The sequence below is a fragment of the Chanodichthys erythropterus genome, chromosome 11 (assembly GCF_024489055.1).
Source record: "Chanodichthys erythropterus isolate Z2021 chromosome 11, ASM2448905v1, whole genome shotgun sequence".
NCBI classification, from domain to species: Eukaryota; Metazoa; Chordata; class Actinopteri; order Cypriniformes; family Xenocyprididae; genus Chanodichthys; species Chanodichthys erythropterus.
This window is the reverse complement of record NC_090231.1, coordinates 12978524-12999092: the sequence shown is the minus strand read 5'-3', so window position 1 is coordinate 12999092 and position 20569 is coordinate 12978524. Positions and strand designations below refer to the sequence as shown.

The window sequence follows — 20569 nt, the reverse complement described above, 5'->3', positions numbered from 1 at the left end:
AGCTTCCTGAAGCAGTGTTTTGAAATCGGCCAACACTAAAGTCGTTATTTAATTTTTTTTTGGCGCTCCAAAAATATTCTCGTTGCTTTATAATATTAATATTGAACCACTGTACTCACATGAACTGATTTAAATATGTTTTTAGTACCTTTATGGATCTTGAGAGAGGAAATGTCATTGCTCCCTATGGAGGCCTCACAGAGCCATCGGATTTCAACTAAAATATCTTAATTTGTGTTCTGAAGATTAACGAAGGTCTTATGGGTGTGGAACGGCATGAGGGTGAGTAATAAATGACAGAACTGTCATTTTTGGGTGAACTAACCCTTTAAATCCTGCCCCTCCACAATTGACTGCAAGCTCACATTCATTTTTGAGTGCAACAATCCAATACAACCTTTTTCTTCGTTTCGATAATCCATTACACTCAGATTTTATGTAACAATATGGAAGAAAAGATCTGCCATTTTACTGACTAAGAATCTTTTTTCTTAAGATTGTGCTTCGGACAAAATTTGTCTGTACTGAATCTGTTGTAATACAACTGGTGTCAAAAAAATATGATGCTCTTAAGAAAATACTTAAAGATTTGCACTTAGGAACATCCAAACAAATGTATCTTTAAATATCTTATCTTTATATCTTGAAATGTATGTTTTTAAGAATTTTTTCTTAAGACAAATTTCATGAACTGGGCCCATGACTGCTTTGAAAATCTGCATGATTTTCTTGTACATGCACAATTGCTGGACAGGAGAAGTTAAACACTTTGAAGTTTAATACTTTGAGTTAGAAGTTTGTTCAAAGCATGAGCAATAGTAACTTACCTTGCAAATTACCTCTGCAAACACCTATAATTAAAGAATGACAGTGATTTTTATATAAACATGTTTATTAATCTTTTCAGCCACCATGACTACCTGTTGCAAACGGTTCCTCTGAGCAGAAAGAACCACAAGCAGACCTGAATGAGGTGGCTTACAATCCAGGAAAACTGTACAGAAAAGGTTTGTGTTACGCATTTGTACAAACAACTGAAGCTTTCAGCAGTGGATGTAATATGATATTCAGCACTCTGACTAGAGCATGTTTAGCAAGCCTGAAACGTTCAAACCCACTGCTTTAAAGAGAAAATTACAAGCACAAAACACACACACACACACACACACACACATAAAGGTAAAGCTGTAAAAAGTGTACATTTGTAAAAATGCACACCATTGTATCAAGACGACAGCTAACATTAGAATATGCAAAGACTCTCTCTCGCGTGCACACACAAAACATAAACACGGGTTATTATAAAAGGGAATGTGCAGCCTCAGCTAAAGCAACGAGGCTCATTGAGAGGCAGGAAACCAACCACATTCACACACAATAAAGCAGATTACAGGCTTATAAAAATATATTCACAGCTGTCCACTGTAGCTCTATGGCACATTTAACATAAAATAAACTGTCTCAGTCCATCATACGCAGACCTTCCCAAAGTCAGAATAATCTCTTACACGGATTAAACCTGCTCCTGAAATAACTGTTCTGTCTTCACTGAAAGGCCTTAAAGTTAGTCCTAGGCAAGACTTGACGTGCTTCCCGAAAACAGGTTTTACATGGTGAAAGGAAAACAAACCCAATGCAAAATCGCAGCTAAATCGCCAACCTGAGAGGCATCGCTCTCCAGCAGCGACAGGGCAGATCCTGAAAGCATTGCTAGTAATCACGACGTAAACATCAATTTAAGAATCCATCCAAACAAAATGAAATCTATGAATGAATTATTCATATTTCAGATCAGTGGTCCAAGTCATCTAAATCATAATTTGTTGTCAGAACCAATTTAAATTCAATAGACTTTGGTTTGTCTTGGTTTTTAGACTTTTACTGATTGAGGTTTACAAACCTAGCGACATGCAAAAAGGCTGGAAGATAAAAAATAAAAAAAAGGACTATTCTACAATTAAAATCAAGAATTACAATTCACCTAAACAAACAGTATTATAGATTTGGCAGTAGATTATGGATCTGTCTGGCGTGCAGTTTTACAATCAAAAGTTCTAGCTTTCAATAACTGCTGGTTCCTCCTCCTGCACTCTCTCATTGGTTGAGCCCAATGGGCCGGCCCACCACAGCACCAGAGCATTGTCCTGTCGTACGCCGTTTGTTGACATCACATTTCCCTCGTCTGAATCTGACTCCGAGTCCTCGCTGTCAGACGGATAGCAGAACTTCCGCTGACCACTGGACGAAGCTACTAATGGCATGAAAGGGTGCACACTGTAGAAATGAGAGAGTAAGAGAAAAGCAATATTTAGTCATTGACATTTATTTATTTAGCAGATTTTTACATTAAAGGCACAGTATGTAATATTGACAGCTACTGGTTGAACTGGGTACTGCAGTCCAAATTCAAAATACTGGAAAGGGTTGTTTCTCCCGCCCCCTCCTCCTCAGACTCAACGCTCATGCGGGTTGCCAGATTGAGGATACGCAACAGGAATGAGTGCAATTGACAATGGAAGGCGACAAGCCTTAAGACCCATTCACACCAAAAACGTTAACTTTAATGATAACTATAACTATATTTGCATCCACACCAACAAATGATAACGGTCTGTTTATTCTAATCTCTCGCGCTGCGGTTTCAAAGTGTATACAACATGTATTTGCTGTTCTTGTTGCATTTACACGGCTTTAACCAGCAGATGTCCTCAGCATGCTATGTTTTGAACGAAGAGCTAGTGTAATCGATCTAATCTAACAGCAAATTTAGCTAACAAAGTCAATAGTGGAATAAAAACGCCTAGTCTTTTTCACTGCAACTTTAAAGGGGTCATGAAATGCATTGTTTTATTGTTTTATAATGTTTCCTGGGGTGCACTTATAATGTTAATATGCTTTTTACATCCAAAAATTGTCATAATTTATTAATAAAAGACATTTTTCCTACCCTGATTATAGCCCTCTGATTTAAACGCTCTGTTTTAAGGGGCGTGTCTGCTGTGAGACTTCAGTGTAAACGCCCACTGCTGTGATTGGCTAACATCTTTCCATTTGAAATAGCCAAGTATTACTCTCTCTTTTAGTGCGTTTTTACTATTACAGCTCTCAAGGTTAACTAATCGTGAAAAGTGCTGCATTACAGTTAGATCTATGGCATTATATTTAGATTGTGACATGGAAGTTGCAGTGATGAACACAGACATGTTGAGCGCATAAAAGCAGTGATCTCGTCATTGTAACTCAATTTCTGTACACTAACAAATGCTTTCATCTTCACTAACAGTGCAAACGCGATATAATTAAGGGTTTTGTTGAATAAAATGGGAGTTTTGCTTGACAGTCACGATAAACTCGCACTGTTTGATTGACAGCTTCAGCGCAAATTTTAAAACTATATTTTATCGTTATCATTATAGTTATCGTTCTTGGTGTGAACGGTCCTTTACACTGTATGAGCTGATTTATCCGTGTATTAATATGTCTCTGGTCATAGAGATTTATGAGTATTTTTAGGTCGGATAGAATCTGCAATCTCTGACCCAGTTCGTTAGCTGGCTTCCATGGCTGCAATATGCTGTGTTTTCCGCCAACTGGCAACCCAGGGTGTTGAAATACTATTGGGTAAATTGGCATAAACAGACATTCTGACAAAAAAACGCACATTTCAAAGTAAAATAACTGGCTGTAGCATTGTTTTTCAGGGAAACCAATATGTCAACTTAGCATGTTATTTTGATCTCATGCATTTTCTAAACGTTATTTAAGTGGTGATAATCGTACCTGATGCCATTAGCACAATCTGTGTGCGCCTGAAACTGTAGCTGTGGCTGTAGTGTCTCCTCATTCCCATCAGGTGGCGCTGTGAGGGTGTCCCACACTGACACCACACCATTGGTGTCCCCACTCAGTAGGTATCGTCCAGATCTAATTCAGACACACAAATATCAATATAACATGAGCAAAACGTAAATGGGTCTCATTACTATGGTTGAGTTTTTAGTCGAGTTGTAAGTCTTGATCTTACTGGTCCATGTCAAAGTAGATACGCTGGTTTGTATTGACGTTCCTGTACATGGAGAACAGAACCCGTCCTGGATCTCTCAGGTCCCAGCACAGGATCTCTGAGTCCTAAAGGCAGTGACACATGGTATTAACTAGAGGATTCAAAACATACAATCAAACAGCGGTACTTCTGATTGGCTGATGTATCTGATATCCATCATATTTCCTTTGATAAATAAAAACAAAGCTGTGAGGACAGAAATACAGCACGTATGAGCCCACTGACCTTGCGGCCGCCCGTAAACAGGTGATAGCCATTGGGTGAGAAGATCAGGTGTGTAAGGCCTCCGTGGTGTCGAGTGGGCAGCAGAGCCAGCAGAGAACCATCCTCACAAGAGTAAATGCCAGCCGAACGAGAGTACGACCCACAGGCGTACATTGTCTGGCATGGGCTGAAGGCAATACATGAGATAATGCCAGTCTGACCCTGTTTCTTCACTTGAAAGATGAAATGATCAGGAAGAAAAACAGGAACAAAAGTTATTTTGTAATTAGTTTGGTTTCATATTAGAGAATGATAAAGTATAAGTGAGTAATGGGAAAATACAGAGGGGCATCTCCCAAAGTCCAGAGAAGGAAGAACTTTTTATTAAGGGCCAGATTAACTAACAGCTTGCACAAGCGCAAACCCTCTTTGGCATTAAAAATCTACTGTCGGGATTTACTAAAGACACGCAGTGCAAAATTAGCGCTGAAAACGCGTGGACTGAGCTGTTTTTGCAGCTGACCTTATTGCATATGCATTTGTAGGAGTTTCCCTTTCAGGCGCAAAATTTATGGGAGGAGAGTATTTATATAAATCACGCAACGTGATTTACTAATGTTTGCGCTAGTCAATTTACTGGTATTTGTGCTATTATTTAACGCCCAAAAAAAGCATTTCTTAACCCATTTTGCGACATGGCTGAAGGGAGAAAATATATATATGTGTGTGTGTGTGTGTGTACGTGTTTGTCAGATTACATGTAACAAGTTACGCCTGTGTCGACCCGCACCTGATGAGCATCAGCTCTGTTTATTTGTGACCCAACGCTAATTTGCACTGCTCTTGGTAGACTGCGTTGGTCATTATGTAAATGATTTGACTGCGTCCGTGTTGTTGAATTTGCGCATCAGCTGTAGATCATGCGCAAAACTTGCCACTCCCATCGGCGCGTTGGTGGAATTGGGCTCTAATTTGCCCGTTTAGTAAATCTGGCGAGACGAGACGCTGATTTTACTTGCTTATGGGTCAAACAACGTCGCAACTTTATGAATAAATATAGAATTCATTTGATGTGCCGTCAGATATGTACACTACTTTTGGGGTTTGGGGTCGTAAGATTTTTTTTGCCTCTTATGCACCAAAAAATAAATAAAATATCAATTTACAATTTGAAATAACTTGTCTATTTCAGTACATTTTAAAATGTAATTTATTCCTGTGATAACAAAGCTGAATTTTCAGCATCATTACTCTTCAGTGTCTTTAGTCTTCAGTGTCACATGATCCTTCAGAAATCATTCTAATATGATGATTTGCTGCTCAAGAAACATTTCTTATTATCATCAATGTTGAAAACAGTTGTACTGCTTAATATTATGATGGAACGTGTGATACTTTTTTTCAGGGTTCTTTGAGGAATAGAAAGTTCAAAAGAACATTGATTTGAAATAGAAATATTTTGTAACACTATAAATGTCCTTTTATAGAATAAAAACATTCTTTTCTTTTTCTTTTTTTATTTGACCCCTAACTATGGAACAGTAGTGTACATGTATCAGCTACTGCACAACAACTTTGTATGTGGCTCATCCAATCAGAATATAAAGATGGTACTATATTATCCATTTGACAAAAATCGCAATATAATAGGTTGTATCTTTTCAAACACAATCAGTCTTAACAAAGATCTTTTGTGTTACATCCAGACCAATAATTACAATATCAGTGTTGAAACAATGTGAATGAGTCAGTCACTTTAAACATGCTAAGATAATTATATCCACAGCCACTGTCTAGATCAGAGCCGTGCACACTATGTTAGCTTAATCAAGCCAAATATGTGTTTCCTGCCCTGAATGTGTTTGGAATGAATCCACCCATACAAACAAAAAGAAATTAAATAGGATTACAGGAATTCCACACCCATGCAAGCCAGACAGCCGTCTTAATGACCCCGATTAAAAACCGTTTGAAGAGTGAGAGTGATTGATGTAGTGGTTATTCCTCTACAAGAGGGACACTCACCCATGGTGGGCCTCTCCTCGCAGTCTCTCCCAGGACGGTCAGTGTGGAAGACCCTGACAATTTTATCAAAGCCACAGTAGAGCTGAGAACCGTCGGGAGAGAAACACAGGGAATGGGCCGCTGTCAGCTCATCCAGGTGGTTGTAGGGTCGAAAAGACGCACGGAGGTCCCCATAGAACGCGTCCCATATGTGGACTGGGTTGTCCCGGCTACTGCTTGCAATGCTGAAGGGAAAAGCGGAAAATGAGAGAAATACACTGAAATACACTGCATGTTACTGAAATATATTGCAAAATCTAAAAACTTTTTTTTCCAAAACAAGAGAATTCAACATCAGACTTGACAATCAGTCTGGCTTTCATCCAAACCGGCAGCACAAAAGACCCATTCACTATAGAGAACCTAACAAATGAAGAGCTAAGACAATTTTAAGTGAAAAATGATGACTACAGCTAAATAAAAGACAGCAGGCATATGAGTACATGCCCTCCAAAAGATTGGAAAATCCCTAGGCAAAAGGTTTTATATCATATTAGTATAAATCCTTGGCATTGATAAGGGACAATACAAACTATATATACACACCTACATACATTTTATTAGATAAATTAGGGATTTCAGAGCCATTTATAAACCATCTCTGCACTTCAGGATGTACAGTAGCAAAACAAAGCAAGTTATTGCTTGGAAACTTGCATGTGAGGATTAAATACTCACAAATATGAGTGACCGCTATGAATTTACTGTAAAACTGTTAAATTATCAGATTGTTTTTCACCAAATTTGATATTATCAGCAAGCCACATGGATATTTTGCTCACACTCTTAAGGTACGATAATATTTGCCATTGCTCAGTGAAATTTCAGACGAAATCCAGCAATTGCAATAGAAATCTGGCAAAGTTTCGCATTAGGGGAAAAATATTTACAATGCAAATTTTGCTCATGTTTAAAGGGGACCTGACATGAGAAATCAAATTTGCCTTGATCTTTTGACATTTGTACCAATTTAAAACATCCTCCTCATTATAAACAAAGGATTTATTTAATAAAACTCCAAAAATGGCTCGTTTTGATATTACAGGATCTGTGAGAGAGACTTTCAACCACTTCCAGAGGTATTTCGAAAAAGCATTCGACTGGACTAGTTTCGTAGTGTAGATGCTCATATGCGTTCAAACAGCCACAAAAGACCTCCTACTGACCTAATGCGTAAACATTATGGGAAGCGCTCTAAACAGACGGGATATGAACTTTGTTGGCTGAAGACCCAAGTTTGGTTTGAAGATGAAAAATGTACCAAGCAAAATGTTCTCTCACCATTCCTGATTTCTAACATGCACACACACTTTATTCGACGTGGTTTTGCGGCTGTCAGAGCAGAGTATATTTTTCCGTTGTCTGTGCACGTTCAAATGTAAATTGCGCAAGCTTATTTTGTCCATTAGATCTAAGGATCTGCAAAAAAAACAAAACATACATTTACCCGCCCATAGACCCTCCCCTCGAAGAAATCAGGACAGAATTGGATGAAAGTGGACAAAAGAGACGGATTAAATTATCAGGTGTGAACGGAAATGTGTCTGCCTCGTCTACTTGTAATCCAATCGACTTGGTACATTAATACCAGGTGTAAACAGGACCTAGAGCAAGACATCGTCGTACCATAGACCTTTTTTTGCCTGCAAATTTGTGTCTAAATAGGTGTGGTCACACTTGTGAAATTTCAGCAAAATAGGTCCATTGTCTGTTGTCAATAGTGTAGTGATGTATGAAGCACAGCGCACACAGAATTCATTTTCAAGCCAAGCAGCTGAATTCGCATGACCAACTAAACCCGATATGAAATCTGCATGGGGAAATCTTTCCCCAATATGAAATTCTCCATCATGTGGATTCCTCTAGAAATGACTGGATTTCACCTGTGAAAATTCAATGAACAGCGGTAAAAGTCACTTTTTAGTTACTTTATCAATCATTAAAGTGAGTCATAATGTACTGCCATCACATTGAATCCACCCAACCAGATATTGTCTATGCTTGTGTTTCATAGAATAATGCCATATGGGTTTGAAACAACAGGAGGGTGAGTAAATGATGTCAGAATTTTTATTTTTTTGGTTGATCAATTCCCATAAGTACAGATCCGACGTTCTATCTCAACAGAAGGGCAACATAGTTTAAAAGTGAATAATGAGATGACTTGAGTAGAGATGGAGGAAGTAAATGACCTGAATACTAAGCACCTCCCCTGGAGGGAGCAGCCAATCATAAGTCAGAGTTAATGATCAACCCCTGTGGACATTCAAGCAGCTCTTTAGCCAATGCCAGCAGTCAGAACATTATGCTATGCACGCCTGGAAGAGAAATGCTCCAAAACTGCTGTGTTTCACAATGCTTCAGAAATACCTATAAACAATATCACTAAGACCAGATAGAAGATGACAAATTGTTACTGAGCACATCTCATCTGTCTTCTTTAACCTCATCCCCTTCATCTTTATGAGTTCTTTATGAAGTTTACAGCTTCGTCCTTGACCCACAACTTGTCGTTCCTCCCTTTCTTTTGTCATTTTCGGTCGCTGCAGGGCGGATTCTGTAAACCCAAACAACGTTTGATCAGAACTGATGCTGCGTGTGCGTGAAACAGCACATGCCGCAGTTAACGAGCCCTCGTTAGCAACCTGCCGCAGTTATCCGTGATGACTGGCATTGATTTGGAATGATTTCTGTTCCATTGCCTTTTGTCCAACAAAAAACATAACCATCAAAGAGAACATCATTAAACGAGAGCTGGAGCGACAGAGAACTGGAGAGGAAGAAAAAGAGACCACTTACTTCCTCCCTAAATAATTCCAGCACTACTTTCTGCAAACCCTAATAAACACACACATAGATCAGACAGACAGACAGACAGACAGATAGATAAGTCACATTTTAGAGCCAGAACTAACAGTTTTATAAATAGGCACAATCAAAACCACTCACTCCCTTCAGAGGGTTTTGCAGAAAGTACGGGAAATGTGACCAGCCACAATAAATACAAGCCTTGAAATTTTAATTCTGGGTTGAATCCAACAATCTCCACCAGAGGAGACAAGGCTCATCAGCACTGATCATAACAGAAAAGAAACATAGCAATGCTGATCTGGAACAATAGCAGCTTAATTAAAGCTCAATTTCTTTAAAGACGTGCCATGTCTCTGGAAAAGATTAACTGGGCCACTTTGTAAACAAGGTAATGGAGATTGTAAAATGTGACTGTTAATCAGTGAATGAAACTTGACCATTTGATCCAAATGGTCCAAATATTAGTCAAGACCAAATGGACACATTTTAGAAAAAAATACAGGTTTGAAAATGAAGTCGGCAGAGAACCAAAGAATGTGATTCCATGAGCACATTACATTAGTCTTTACAAAGTATCTATCAATGTAGTTTTTGTAAACTGAAAAGCACAAGAAATATGAGGAAAAAAGGCTTCTTCTCATCCTCCTCTAGATCTGGGATCACAAACATTGGCATGTACAGCATGTTTTATTTCGCTTTGAGCTGCATGGGAATCTAAACACAATTATTTTCCACAGAACAAACCATACACACATTCCATATCAATTTTTGCACTGCTATACGAGAGTTGCACTGCTGAATGGATAATAACGCACAGTTTATTCTGCTTTTCTGTTGCTTACTAGCTTTCAAAACAACTGTTGAGATAAATACAAAATGACCACTATTAAAAAGAGTTTCAAACCACCCAGCAAACACAGTCCTTAGCATTCCAAACACAAACCACAATAACAGTGATTTTTGAAATGGTGTTATTAAAAGGATAGTTCACCGAAAAATTAAAATTTGATGTTTATCTGCTTACTCCCACGGCATCCAAGATGTAGGTGACTTTTGTTTCTTCAGTAGAACACAAATGATGACTTTTAACTCCAACAGTTGTCGTTTAATACATGTCAATGGTAACACAATCTATGAGAGTAAAAAAAACATGCACAGACAAATCCAAATTAAACCCTGCGGCTCGTGACGACACATTGATGTCCTAAGACATGAAACCATCGTTTTGTGCGAGAAACCGAACAGTATTTATATCATTTTTTACCTCTAATACACCACTTTATCCAAATGCCTTGTGCACGGCATCCCGTGCGTGAGGTGTGTACGCGCTCTGTTGTAGTTTGAAGGATTAGTTCACTTTCAAATAACATTTTCCTGACCATTTACTCACCCCCATGTCATCCAAGATGTTCATGTCTTTCTTTATTTGGACGAAAAGAAATTAAGGTTTTTGATGAAAACTTTCCAGGATTATTCTCCTTATAGTGGACTTCAATGGCCTCCAAACGGTTGAAGGTCAAAATTACAGTTTCAGTGCAGCTTCAAAGAGCTTTAAACGATACCAGACGAGGAATAAGGGTCTTATCTAGCGAAACGATCAATCATTTTCTACAAAAATACAACTGTATATGCTTTATAAACAAATGATCACCTTGCATGTGCTTTCGCTTTCCATATTCTTCAAAAAGCTTACACTTTATGTCATACACCTTCCCTATTCTACTTACGGAACGAACGCGGCACCAGTTCTGTTTTTTTCAGTAAGTAGAATAGGGAAGGGTACAACATACAGCGTAAGCTTTTTGAAGAAACGGAAAGCGGAAATACGTGCAAGGCAATCATTTGTGTTCCTTGTCTGGTATCGTTTAAAGCTCTTTGAAGCTGCACTGAAACTGTAATTTTGACCTTCAACCATTCGGAGGCCATTGAAGTCTACTATAAAAGGAGAATAATCCTGGAATGTTTTCATCAAAAACCTTAATTTCTTTTAGACCAAAGAAAGAAAGACATGGACATCTTGGATGACATGGGGGTGAGTAAATTATCAGGAAAATTTTATTTGAAAGTGGTATAATCCTTCAAACTACACCAGAGCGCGTACACGCACCGGATGCCGTGCACACGCTCAAGGCAGTTGGACATAGAGGTTTATTAGAGGTAAAAAATTATATAAATACTGTTCGGTTTCTCGCACAAACCGATTGTTTCGTGTCTTAGGACATCAATGTGTCGTCACGAGCCCCAGGGTTTAATTTGGATTTGTCTGTCCATGTTTTTTTTTACTCTTATAGATGGAGTTCCCATTGACATGTATTATACAGCTGACAGACGGCAACGGTTGGAGTTAAAAGTCATCATTTGTGTTCTACTGAAGAAACAAAGTCACCTACATCTTGGATGCCCTGGGGGTAAGCAGATAAACATCAAATTTTCATTTTTGGGTGAACTATCCCTTTAAGGGAAGACGTACTCTTAACACAAAGTACTCTTAATACTACCATTCAAAAGTCTGGGGTTAGATTTTTTAAAAATAAATTAAAACTTTTATTCAGCACCATCAATTGATCAAAAGTGACAGAAAATATATTTTTATATTACAAAAAAATCTACTTCAAATCAGTGCTGTTCTTTTTAACCTTACCAAACAACGAAGAATTCTGAAAAAAAATAATAATAATTATAAAAAGTTCTAATTTCCACAAAAATATTAAGCAGCACATCTGTCATAATAACAAGAAATGCTTCTTGAGCAGCAAAATTGGAGTAAACAAAAAAAACATTGTACTGATCTCTGAAGGATCATGTGACACTGAAGACTGCAGTAATGATGCTGAAAATTCAGCTTTGTATCGAAGATAAACATAACTACACTAATAAACTACAAAATAAACTACATTTTAAAAAATATTAAAACAAAAAAAATAATGACGCTTTTAATAATATTTCACAATATTACTGTTTTGACTATATTTTTGATTAAATAAATGCAGCCATGATGAACATAAGAGAGTTTCAAAAACATTTTTTAAAAAAACTTTTGAACAGTAGTGTACAGACACACACAAACTATATATACACTCACAAGCATGTATCCGGGTCCATGGAGGTCATCTTTGGGAACCAGCAGTAGTCATAGATGGTGTCTCCTTCTGCCATCTTCAGCACTGGACTCTGAGTGGACACAGACAGAAGCAACAGCATTATGAGCTCATAAATTGTGTACAGTATTTTTAAATATGTCTTTTAGGCAAACCAGAATGTTTATATAAAATCATAAATCAAAGGTATAGACAAAGTAAAAAAAAAAAAAAAAAAAAGAGAGCATTTGTCTCAAGACTTTCAAAATGAAGGAAAGTTACTTTAAAAAGTAATGCATTACAATATTGCGACACTCCCTAAAAAAGTAACTAATTGTGTTAATTTTTATGAAAGTATTGGGATATGTTACTTTCACCTAAGCTAGGTGAGATATGATATTTTGTTGTAAATTTAAAAGTAATGCATACTTGTTACATCAAAACAGTAATCTGATTACGTAATTCGCGTTAACTGTAATGCGTTACCCCCAAAACTGGTCATGAGACATTTATCATTTTGAATACAGGCCAAAATCAGTTCTAGATAAAAAGGTAACTGATCCCTGCTTAGTATTTTTACTTCTACAAGTACATGGTAAAGTACATTTGGAGGAGGCTGACCATTTCAGAAAGCATGTCCCAGCGGCTGCTGTACAGCTCAGGCGGGAGGTTATACACACGTAGAACGTTATCAGCGCTGTTTGAAACAATGCAGGAACCATCTGGAGCCCTGCAGAGAGGCGTCATAAAGAAAGATTGATACTGTGATTCAGTTTACACAGCACAGCAATCATAAATGAGCTACTTTTGTCAGTTATCACCATTTGCAGCCTCTGAGGTAATTCTCAGCGGTATGGGTGTATTCGGCCCAGGAGCCCGTCAGCATCTGAGGGTTCTGACTGAAGTCAAGGCATTGACTGCAGACATAGCAAAGAGACAGCATTGAGCTAGCCGGAAATATCCCTGTCCCACTGCAACTGTCAAAACGCATTTGTTCCCGCCATGTTTCCTTTCACAACAGTTTAAGATGACCGTATACTTACTAGTGCTGCTCAGCACAGTTGTCTTCTGGACTCTTCTCCTCAGACTCATCTGTTCCGTGCTCCTCAGTCTGTCCGAGGGGTTCTCTGATCTCTGCTCCGTTTTGATGCCATTCCACGTCTCCTTCAATTTCCTCAGGTCCCACAGCACATTCTGTTTCATCAGTGTGATGACAGGCAACTGAAAGAATCAAAATAACATGAGCTTTGTTTCCATCCAAAGTTGCATTATTTAACTTGTGCGCAAAATTGTAATATCTCATAAAACATTTGCAAATAAAGCAGCATGTGTTCAAAAGAACAAAACTGTCACTTACTGGAAAATTGGAGTAAAATAACTGTAATAAAATGAAAGTTGCTGTGATCAGGGAAGCCACTGTGGCCCTTTTTTTTGTACATCATAAATTATTGCGCCTCAGAGCGAATTTTTAGTCCGCTGGTTGGTCCAGATATCCAATCAAATCCTCTGTTGTTAAAGCTTAGTTGACCTATATTGCAGTAGCTATATTTAAAGAATTTAGAAAATGTCAGAATAATTTAAGGCAATTATCATCTATATTTTTGGTTGAACAGTTAAAGTTCACCCAAAAAATTGTGTTGATATTTACTAAACAAAAAAAAGAAAGAAATATGTTGCACAATGTACCCTAATGGTCGCTCTTTTCCCACACAATTACAATGAATGTGGACTGAGGATTTCAAGCTTTCAAAAAGCATCATAAAATTAATCCCTATGACATGATTCTTCCTCATGCATTGTGACTGCATGGAAAAGAGGGACCAATACATCTCAGAAAGTCATACAGGTTTGGAATGTCATATTTTTAGTAACATTTTTATTTTTGATTGAACTATTCCTTCAAATCTTTCATATGAACATTAAGTATTTCAATATTTAACATACAGAACTGAATGCTATTTTTTTTTTTTTTTGGCAAACAGATGTGTCAAAGTATCTGTAATCCAAAACTTAATTCATTATTTTTTATTACTATATTCATTTATACCCTTAACATATTGGTAATTTAATTTAATAAAACTGACATAAGCCAAATATTAACTAACTAAACAATGTTTGTATATGTTTGTTTAAGCTTCTGTGGCTATTTTTATGGGAAGAAAGATTAAAAATACAAGAAAAACCTATAAGACTTTTAAGATCTATTTTTACTAATATCTCTTGTTAAATATATCTTTAAAAGTACCAACTGAATAAAAACATTTATGCTACAGTTGTCCATGGCTTGTTCACTATAGGTATATATAAAGAATAAAGTGCTATACAAATAAAAACTGACTTGACGTTACTTGGCTATCTGTGATTTTAGTATTGGACAAGTGAACAACGTTCAGTGGCATTCACATGTGATGAACCATGACAAAAGTGAACCCTGCACTGTTCAATCACATCTCATTTCAGATCCAAGAAAAATAACATCACATCCAAATTTATAAAAGGAACCAACATTTCACCTCCGGAGAGTAAAATTGGATGCATATGAAAGACTGAAGGTCAGTATTCATGTAATTATTTAAAGATGGCAGTAAGAGAGCAACATATGGAGTTTATATCACATATTAAGACATCAGAAGAGCATACTGACATTGTGGCAAACAGGATGCTGTAAATCAGAAGTGCTTGCAAAAATGGCTTCACCTTCTTCTAGAGTCCCAGCAGCATCTTGACTCCCACATGTCTCCACTGAGGGCACCACAGGCGCCTGTATCAGGTGTAAATCAAGACCCACATCATCCAGCTCCAGTCGAGGCTGCTTTGCTGCTGGTGGTGTTTCTTCTTCTTCATTCACCCCTCCCTGAAGATAAGCCTCGTGAGGAGGTTCTCCATCAGCCTCTGCGTCCTGTCCAGCACCACCATCACTGCTTTGACCTGCACCTGACATGCCGTCTTCAGAGGTAAATCCAGTGGCCTGGGAAACATGCACAATTCATATAATTTCAGTCATGGAGTTCACATACAGAGTACATACAGTGACAGTGAACGTTAAACTTATATAGGCTTATACATTCAGATATGTGACGACAATATACATCAAAATATATAGTATTTTGTGGTACTTTGTTATTTTGTAGTACAAGTGTGTGTGTGTGTGTGTGTGTGTGTGTATATATGAAAGAAAACTGTAAAAGGCACATCACATTTCATTATACGAAACCCATAAATACTCACTAAAACAATAGTTTATGCTTTGTGCATACTATATGCATATCAAAGTTTCAAGAAACTAGCCAGAAAACGCCACCTTGAGATTCCTTCACATTTAAGTTACTAAATTATTTATCATTCATAAGCTATAATGAAAAGTCTAACTGTTTATATCAATGCTATAGTTCAGTATACTACAAAATTCTAAAAAAAATGGTTACTTTTTACTGGCAAAACACGTGATAAACAACAAATGTAATATTTTAAAAAATACTTAATTGTACATGAAGTATTGTCTTGTTGACAGTGTGTAATTTACATATGCAGTTTTACCTCCAAAAACACAACTGCTAAATTACACGTAATGGTCTGATAAATTTAAAATACATAATCTATTATATATATGGTAATGCAAGTTACCAGGTGTAAGTTAAAGGGTTTTTAGGTTACAGTATTACAATTATGAATATTTGTGAGTGGATAACAGCATTTTTCCAGACAGAGAGTCACTCTACCTGTTGTTTCTTTAATTCGTGTCAGACGTGTCTTGTGCTCTGGATCTTACAAATCAAACAATCTCCCTCAGTGTACGTATTTTACTGAATTCAGATGACAGTTTCAGAGTATCTCCACTACAAATGCACTGCGCTGAGCCCACAGTCAACAGGAACTCACGCGTCGTGTTTGTAATTACAGTGCGCCGCCATGTTTGCACCGTATGCGTTGCCAGGTCATCTGACTCTCGCGATATTTGCGTCATACTCCGTTTCTACCACACAGTAAGCTGGTTTTCAATTGCCCTGTATCCAAAGAATTTTGTTCCGACCTTGGCTCCTATATTTTTATTTCTACCAATGTAACTCATTCTTTTAGTCTAAAAGACATTTTTTATTATATTGATGACAAACATAGATCCCTAGAGTACATTAATTTCTTTATTTTATATGGCAAATTCTTTATTCATAAAAGTTTGCAAATAATATTCCATTCTATCCCCATTTCAAAACTGAATTAATATCACTTCTCAAACAAAAAATCCCTAAAATTTATAAAATATTATGAAGAAATATTTAAAGAAAATACATGTATTTAAAAGCTTTCCCTACATATCGATGTCTGTATGTTATTGTATCAATAATGATAGTGTATGCATTTTAGTGTCACTTTGTCTTGTCATCTTTTGTTTTTCATTGTTTTTTTTTTGTATAACCCTTTTGTTTTTTAATGTTTTTTTTATATGTATTTGTATGCAATTCATTGACAATGTTCTTATGTTACTGAGCATTAATAAAAGAAAAAAAAGCAGGTTTTCAATATTTCTTATACGTTTAACGTAGGCATTAAAGCAGAATTTTACTGATTACTTTAAAATTCCTGAATAATTGAATAATTTTTTTAGAAAACTACAAAAGGCTTGTCTCACGTTATTTCAGTGTTGACATTATCCAAGTATTCATCGATGTACATTTATTTTTTTCCAACATTTCTAATTATCTAAATTTAATCTTAAATGGAAATAGAAACAAAGTTCTCCTGAATTTTTTTAAAATCTTGTTTAGTCGTATGAGATTTAGACTTCAATCATATCAGTTGATTTATAAAATGTTAACATTGTCACCTCATTGGGCAGAAATGACCCCCTATTGTTTTGTCAAATGCCAAATAATGAGAAAAACAACGTCAGAACAAGTGCTTCATTCAGAAGTATTTATTAGTTTTCTTCAAACAAACCTGAAACCCCAAAAACTATTCACATAATGAATATTCAAACATTATTGTCAAAATGTTTTTTTTATGACCTTTTTTAAATGGTTGCATCTCTGGAAATTTCAAGACATCCAACTCAGACATGTCTGATAAGTATGACTATAGACGTATAAGATCTCATTATGCATTGCTGATTTCGAATTATTATTCATTTGATCACTTTAACAAACACACGGCTCTGTGACAGCGTCAATACAGTATTGTTGCTTTCCACACAATGAATCAATAGATATGACAAACATGTATTTTTATTATTAACATTTTAAAATGTGTATTTTTGCATACCAGTAAAGACATTAGGCATCTCTATTTTAACCTGACCTGCAACTTTACATAATCATCTTAAGAGGGCAAACTCATCCTTTCTGATCTTTAGCTCAAGCATGTGTTAGTATTTCTGAACATCCACCACTTCTATTCTGAGATCAAAGATGAAAAAGCATTTCATACTGAATTGTGACCTGGAAACAGTTTTTGCCTCTCATTTTGAAAATGCAAAGCAAAAACTGTTTCGACATCAGAAAAACTTGCCCAGTTACACAAAAAAAGTATTAAGTCATCAATTACACATCTTTTGTGGGGATCATTTGTAATGTTATATAAATCATTTCAGGGTTCCTTAAATAAAATCACACGCTATTATGTCACAGAGCTAGTCTCACTTTTTTTCCTTTTTCTTTTTTACTCATCTTAAGTGTGCCTTAATAGGCAGAACTGAACTGTTAAGGCATGTCATAAAAGAGAGGAAGAAAACAAAATTAGGAAAAAAAAATTCACACAAACCTGAAAACCCAACAGAGAAAGGGAAAAGGGTTAAGGTTATATACATTATTTACACTGCAGCCAGATTGAAGTGTAGTGGGACTATGTTAAGCCATGTCAGAGAGCGTTTGTGTAATCGATAAATCATTTTTCTGTGTGTGTGTGTGTGTGTGTGTGTGTATGCAGGTGTATTTCAGTTATTCATGTGTGTGCTGTGTTTGTAATGTTAACTCTGGCTGCACTCAAGCAGAACTATTCTGTGCAGGTTCGAGATCTCATAGTTCGGCTGTTCCAGCATTCACAGTTCACTCTCTCCTCCTGGCAAGGAAACATGTTCCTCTTAGTAGTCCGAATATGTTGACATGAGTCCATCATTCAGTTCTTGTCATACAGTCATGATTTCATGTGCTGTTTGGAATCTCCAACCTTGGGATCTTCCTCTGAAGGCTGATGATGGGAAATTAAGAGGAGATGGAGATGAATACGAAGCAGTGGAGAGCCTCCATCTCCATCTGAAGATCTGGAACAGCAAAGATCTAATCAAAGCAGAGATAAAATAATAAAATAAAAATGTATTATTAGATATACTTGTTAAGAAAATACCCATCACAAACATGTAACAAATCCCATCAATGTGCGGCACGAGGCGTTTCTCCATTGACTTTCTGACTCTCCCCTGAGCGTGTTTTTATTAAAGTATTATTTTATTAAAAAAATGTGGGCAACGGGGACCTTAGAGTTTTGAAAAGGTCGAGAACCACTGTTTTAGCATATTTTGTTTTGCTAGGACGCTCTAGGGATTGCCAAGTCATTGCTAGGTAGTTGAACACACCTTTAACTCAAAAGGAGCTTAACAGTTATTTTTGGGAAGGAATAGGGGAATGAAAGAATCAATAAATCAACGAATGAACATGTAACCAAACAAATAAACAAATAGTATTCTTACCAAACAAATGGTCTTGTAGAGCCATAACCACTTCAAGCCAAAGGTGAACTTCAGCCATGCAGTCAGCAGGTGGTGGTAGAGCTGATGGAGCTTATTAGTTATTTATCTCCAATACAAAAAAAAAAGAAAAAAAAGAAAAAAAAAAGCTGTCCTCCAGTCTTTAAAAAGCCTTTTCAGTCATCAATGAAATAATCAATTCCAGTTCACAAAAAAAAAAAAGCACCCTGGACCAAGCAGTTTAATCCTTTTTACATAACGGAGAACACTGTTGAGTAAATATGTTCTGAATCTCCACAATGTAACCAAGTTTGGAGACTGTTCGTATAGTCTTAAATATCAACATTGTTCAGTGAAAATCCTCTATGGGAAATTTCCAAGGGTTTTCCCACAAGTCCCAATGTGTCCGAAACTTCCCTTATCCTTCTACGGTAAAGCTTGTGTGGTGATGTTCTCAAAAAGGCTGAGAAACAACCACCAAAAGGAGAAGGACTCTCATGCTAGGGCGTTAAAACCATCTCTAAGCGCCCATCTGCTGACAGAAAGTGGACGTTCTCTGCCTCTGCTCTCCACGCCCAAGTGAAAGTTCCTCACAGTTTCGAGCAAATGAAAAGTGCATAGTGAGGGTATCAGGGCAGTGCTAGTCCCTTTATCTTTATGAAGTTGATGGCCATGACACCACGTCCAAAAATACAAAAATTATGAGCACGTTCACACTGTCCAAGGAATTATCTCGCAGATCTGAGGTCATACATATGTTCTTTTGTTGTTGTTCTCATCAACGTCCATCACAGATATGTCCATCCAAAATTATCCACAAGACAAAAAAATGATTGGGGAAAGGGGAAAAATGTTAAAGCATTCAATATATGCATCTCAAAGTACCAAGAGGTCATCTGTGCTGTATGATTTTTGCCTTCTTTCCAGGTACATAAAGCATTTCTTCTGTCTTGATGATCATTTCGATTTCATTACAAAGAGAGATTAGTAAACAAAAGAACATAAGAAGTCCAGTAAACAAAATATGGTCACCTTTATGATTCTTAAAAACACACCCTGTCCATAAGATAAAGGTACATGAAGAAATCTTTGATGTAATTCCATTACTTGTGTTCCAGCAATCCGAGTTTGTTTCAGTCAGCGAGTTATATAGGCTTCGCTCAAATCCACATGCAAAGGAAGGGTCTGACGTCATGCCATTGAAATCGCCTCCGACAAAACGATTCTCAACTGGAGAATCGCGTATTCAATCACCACAAAAATGAAGAAAAAAGCACCCACAAATGTCTGTGTGGTTTGTAAACAACCAAAACTCCAGTATGGAATAGAATATCTTTTAAGTTCTCATTTTCATAGTCAAAGTTTATATGAACAGGATTGTAGAGGCAGTGTGTTTTTGCGGTAGCCATCGTGAACATATTTCCATCAAGAACTCTTGATGGACAAAAACGACTTTCAATTTCGCTCCTCTTGATGTCCTGCTGATTACACTTATATCCTGTGTTGAGCAACTCCATCTACACCGTTACATTTTTGGAATACATTCAACTTTTTTTTTTAAGGAAAGAAAAAAGTACACAAAAGCACTTCACATGGTGGCAACTAAAAAAAAAATCCAAGGAAATTTTTCAAAATGAAGAAAAAAAGTAGCAGCCCCAAGTGCTCTTCCTTGTA

At 36.9% G+C, this 20569-nt stretch overlaps 1 protein-coding gene and 1 long non-coding RNA gene across 2 annotated transcripts; one reads left to right on the top strand and one right to left on the bottom strand.

Moving 5' to 3' along the window:
• Positions 1 to 890: 890 nt before the first annotated feature.
• Positions 891 to 16163, bottom strand: wrap53 (WD repeat containing, antisense to TP53). Its single transcript, XM_067400457.1, has 11 exons — positions 15939 to 16163; positions 14917 to 15187; positions 13263 to 13440; positions 13041 to 13136; positions 12841 to 12949; positions 12225 to 12313; positions 6293 to 6516; positions 4289 to 4500; positions 4025 to 4128; positions 3781 to 3924; positions 891 to 2274 (listed from the first exon to the last, which is right to left on the bottom strand). The coding sequence occupies exons 2-11, from the start codon at positions 15158 to 15160 to the stop codon at positions 2055 to 2057; spliced, it is 1620 nt and encodes a 539-aa protein (XP_067256558.1). The 5' UTR covers positions 15161 to 15187; positions 15939 to 16163; the 3' UTR covers positions 891 to 2054.
• On the top strand, positions 11009 to 14888 carry LOC137030257 (uncharacterized). Its single transcript, XR_010896395.1, has 3 exons — positions 11009 to 11174; positions 11434 to 11550; positions 14680 to 14888. It is a non-coding gene; the product is annotated as an uncharacterized lncRNA (long non-coding RNA).
• Positions 16164 to 20569: the final 4406 nt, after the last annotated feature.